Raw genomic sequence first — 4701 nt, forward strand, 5'->3', positions numbered from 1 at the left:
TTAATACACGCAGTTAAAAACTTTAGTTTTTGTTTGATTTTAGTACTCCGTTTAAAATTTAACGTTAAGTTTTGAAAACATTGAAAGTTTAGATACTAAAACAGATCAAAACTGATAGTTTATGTATTAAATGCGTTAAGGTTTTAACGGCGGGTACTAAAATGAAATGAAAATTAAATGTTATGTATGATTTTGAAAAAATTAAAAGTTTAAATATTAAAACAAATCAAAATTGATAGTTTAAGTACAAAATGCATCATTTACGCGTAAAATTTTGTTTAATCAACCCAACGGTAACATTTACAAAAGCTTGGTTTCGGCTATTTCCACCAAATACAAGAAAGGACACACTGTTGTACAATTTACAAAATGGCAAAGCTTGAAAAAAAAACTCAAAAATAGAATAAAACTGAATAAATTTTGAGATTTGGCCGCTCGATGTTTAAGCACTCCCGGTCGGTATTGAAGGTCACAGTTGCAGAAGCTGAGGTTCCTGGTGACATGGTTGAATTGTCGTTGTCTGAGCCAGAGAAGGCACTATAAGATGTGTTCTTCGGTTCCGGTTTCACTTTATCAGAACTTCGAACTTTGAGGTCCATAAAATCAGAAATTAAGCCCGGTTTTGTTATCTTCCTTTTGTTGACGTCTTTCTCGCCGGTTAGCATCTTGACGACCGATGACATAGACGGCCGTAGTTTAGGAGCATCTTGGGTGCAAAGAAGACCAATCTTGAGGTACCTACAAGCCTCCTCCACGTCGAAATCACCATTCAGCAAATCGTCTATCAATGCAACCAGCTCATTTCGCTCGTAAAGTTCCCATGTCTGGAACAAGAGATCAGCGTGTCACAAGGAGACACAACATTAACATATATCTCACTGGATGATCTCCAAGCAAAACCGAAAGGAACTCTCATCACTCATGGATCAAGCTCCACCATTGATACAATTGCAAATAAACTAAACTTAAAACTATAACAGAAAAGACTCGAACCCATACCCTTTCTAGGAGATATTGTTCTCCTACAGGTAACTGCGTTTTTGTGTTACATCTCCCGGTGACGATTTCTATGAGGAGAACGCCAAAACCGTAGATATCTGCTCTTCGCGTCAGCTGCCCCCTTATTGCATACTCCGGTGCCAGATAACCTCTGAAACCAAGAATGAATGCATCAATGACATTTAATACTCGATGAAAGCATAAAAGTTTGGTCGATGAGCAAATACGAACTAAATTTAAGCCCAATGCCGCATGCTTAATTTGGTAAATTTTAAGCAATGCCTTGAAATAGAACCTAATTTAAAGAGATAACCAACTTCAATTCGAGATTCAAAAGTGAAAACATAGTAGACACTAGTTCTTCGCGGTGGCCTCACTTTCTCCTTTCTCCATCTGCTTTCTTGCAGATTTCAAAAACCTTTAAAGTGAAGAAAAATGATGTTTGTAGAGGTTTATTAAAAAGGAGAAAATATGATACGTGAATTACTATATACAGAGAAAGGAATTGTCTCCAGGATTATTAAAGCTCAACTCCAATCAGAATGTTTCAATCCGACTCATCGTTTATATTTGGACATGGGTTGTGTGCATATGAATATGACCCTCCAACGACCTTCCAAATACATATAAATTCTTAGGATTTTTTTTAATAGAACCATGTTGGAGCACTTATCCAACACTTGCATCCGAATCTGAGTAACAAGTAAATTTTTTGCTACTATAGTTTTTAACACGAAAACTTTGTAACTTGGACGGTAATATGGTATTAACTGCTAATTCAAAACTAAAAAAATAAATTTGAAGTATGGTTAAACTTGAAGGAATAAAAGGAATACTGGAGCCTTACAGTGTTCCAGCCACACGAGTGCTAACATGTGTCATGTTTGCTGGGATAAGTTTCGCCAATCCGAAATCTGATATTTTGGGTGTTAGGTCTCTGTCGAGAAGAATATTGCTTGCTTTGATATCTCTATGAACAATGTACGGTTTTAGTTCCTCATGAAGAAAAGCAAGCCCGCGTGCAATCCCGATACATATTTTGGTCCGTGTTTTCCAATTAAACTGGACATTACTGTGACCACTACCTGTAAAAGAAAAGGGTTAAACTGTTCTTAGTTTCCATGTGATTAAAACTCTATTAGGCAAGCACTGCATGAATCGTTAAAAAGAAGATTCATTTTATACAACACGGCGTATTCTATTATTGACATGATAATTATGCAGTTCATTTAATGGAAGGCAGCGTAAAATATATAGCAAAACACCTCTCTCTCTTTTATAAATATATATATGTATGTATGTATGTATGTATGTATGTATGTATTATGATATAAAGAATAGCCTCAACAATAAATTGAACTTAAAAGTGTAGAACAATATTGAAAAATTACCAAGAAGAGTTTGGGAAAGGCTGTTATTCTCGAGGTAATTATAAACCAAGATTCTTTGATTATCTTCCACACAACAGCCATAGAGCTTGACTAAATTTTCATGCCCTATTTCAGAGATCACCTTAATCTCTGTTACGAATTCTTTCAGTCCCTGTCTTGATTCAACCGAAAGAACTTTTATTGCAGCAAGATTTCCGTTTTTGAGCTGCCCCTGAAAATCAATAATGATAATTAAGGAGGTTCCTTTCACAGAATGATGACAAGAAATAAAAGGGGAAAGCTAGCAATGCTCATATATTTAAACAACATATATATACCTTATAGACAGAACCAAAACCTCCTTCACCAATCTTATTGACTGGGCTAAAATCTTCAGTGGCATTTCTTAATTCTTTGTATGTGTAAAATTTTACATTGTGAACGTCAAACTCTGTTCGGAACAGATTAGGAGGTTTCATTCGTTAAATTACATGCGGAGGCATAAAAAGATATTCTAATTATTAGAAGGGTTCTGACTTACCTTCATCAACCTCAAAAGAATGGTTTTTTGATGAATCATTATGTCCACGAAATAAGAAAGAAAAGCAAGTCATAACTTAATGATGCACCAGAGACAAGCTTTCCTATATATTTGATCAATGCTTTGAATCAGAGCGCTTTCTGGACCTGTCAAGAAGAACCAATGAGAAAAACTTTAATTCCATACCGTAAAACCGTGGAATCAAATAACAAAATCACAAAGGTAGGCAAGGAGCAGTCATCCGTTAACTGTCTGAGCTAAAATTAGAACTCATAAACCAAATTTCGTGGTGTATGTCGGAAACTGATGCAGACAACTTGAACACAGAAAAAAGCAATATCAAGCAGCCAATGGTTTCAGAAATATCTTCCAAATAACAAAAGGATGCATTATCTATGAATTTAATGTCACAACTTTAGATTTCTTTACAATGATTATATTTTAATCACTTCATCACTAGTAAGTTTTGCAGTAGAAGTTTTCAGCAGGCAGCAATTAGCGTTGTCGTCTATAGTGCAGAATGTAGGGTAGCTTTGCTGCACTAAACAAGCCATTGGTAACAAAATACAAATATTGTACCTTTTGATACATCGATTAGTTAAAGTTCCTAGTTGGAGAAATCATACACTAGACACTATATATCATCATATGTATAAACAAGTTCATTAACAAGAAATGAATCCATTAGCCCATGACGGACTTGACAATTCACATATCAAATTCCCAAGAAAAAAATGTTGAATTCTGAAAATTCAGCTAAAATTATGAGGTCATCACTCATCAGCTCATGGAATCAATGCAACTTTGAAAGCTTTGCTTCTAACAGATACTACTAAAAGCGATGACTCAAATCCCTAGTAAGCAATTACCCGCTCTGTAAACCTACAAAGAGACTGAAAGTAAAAAAAAAAAAAAAGATGCCACCTGAATTCTGATTCAACCTCAATTCGGTCTTAAATGCATAACTTAAGTTTGTTTCACCACCAAACATAAAAGATGAAGGAAATTATAGCAGAAAATTTCATAAAATAGTTAAAAAAAGTACCCACCAATTATAACTAAGTTCAAGCAAAATACCAACATGCTTCAAGCAAGAAACAAAACCCAGACCAGCAAATCAGCTAAGAATGAAGATAAACAAGTAAAAAGAAAAACCCAGAGAGGAAAACAATTGATCATCAATAAGGGGGGGGGGGAACCCAGAAACAAAACTGAATGATAATCAGAAAATGAATAGATATTGGGGAAGTTTACTTGACCTGCAAAGGCTAGACAGATGCAGAAGGAATTGTCGTAGAGAACAATTAAGAAGAGAGGGAGAGAGCTCAAAGTCCATGGAAGAAGGTGAGAGTATTATGCTTCTTTATTTATGTGTTGGTGTAGGTTGTTGCCCAAAACTGACTCGTCAAATTATGAGTTTCTTTTGGTTAATTCATTTCTGTTTTCATTAATGGAACGAGTTTCAACGAGTACCTTTTTCCTTCAAATTTCCAGGTATGAAACCGAGAAGAAACATCATCGTCCTACGCGTATCAATCAACTGATTCAACTCATAGCATTCCAAGCTATTTGGTCAATTATTTCCTTCGTCTTCCTTTCCAATCCTAACAAAAATTTGTACTCGTTTTTCATTTCGTTCGCATGGGTAATTGACGATTTTATAGAAATTCTAATTGTTTTACCATCAATTGTTGACTTTTTTAGGGAAAATAATAGCGATCTAGTAACAAATAAACAAGATCATCTTTTAAGATTAATTAACAGTCAATGACAAATCATTATTATTCCATT

General features: G+C 34.9%; 1 protein-coding gene across 2 annotated transcripts; it reads right to left on the reverse strand.

Moving 5' to 3' along the window:
• Positions 1–299: 299 nt before the first annotated feature.
• LOC120176122 (cold-responsive protein kinase 1-like) lies at positions 300–4324 on the reverse strand. 2 transcript variants are annotated; one of them, XM_039182621.1, is made up of 7 exons: positions 4175–4324; positions 2911–3059; positions 2708–2820; positions 2391–2601; positions 1847–2084; positions 1000–1150; positions 300–824 (listed from the first exon to the last, which is right to left on the reverse strand). In XM_039182621.1, the coding sequence occupies exons 2-7, from the start codon at positions 2981–2983 to the stop codon at positions 393–395; spliced, it is 1218 nt and encodes a 405-aa protein (XP_039038552.1). In that variant the 5' UTR covers positions 2984–3059; positions 4175–4324; the 3' UTR covers positions 300–392. The 2 variants fall into 2 exon arrangements, with proteins under 2 accessions (XP_039038552.1, XP_039038553.1); XM_039182622.1 differs by having other exon boundaries at positions 2911–3056; positions 4170–4324.
• Between the last annotated feature and the right edge of the window lie 377 nt (positions 4325–4701).

The sequence above is a fragment of the Hibiscus syriacus genome, unplaced genomic scaffold, assembly GCF_006381635.1.
Source record: "Hibiscus syriacus cultivar Baekdansim isolate YM2019G1 unplaced genomic scaffold, ASM638163v2 tig00112226_pilon, whole genome shotgun sequence".
Taxonomy (NCBI): domain Eukaryota; kingdom Viridiplantae; phylum Streptophyta; class Magnoliopsida; order Malvales; family Malvaceae; genus Hibiscus; species Hibiscus syriacus.

Excerpts from the sequence above, each read along its gene's own strand:
- LOC120176122 (XM_039182621.1), bottom strand. The coding sequence starts at position 2,983 with ATGACTTGCTTTTCTTTCTTATTTCGTGGACATAATGATTCATCAAAA. Across the intron at positions 1,151-1,846 it reads ACTCGTGTGGCTGGAACACT|AGGTTATCTGGCACCGGAGT; the intron begins GTAAGGCTCCAG and ends TCTTGGTTTCAG. Across the intron at positions 825-999 it reads AACAATATCTCCTAGAAAGG|ACATGGGAACTTTACGAGCG; the intron begins GTATGGGTTCGA and ends CTCTTGTTCCAG.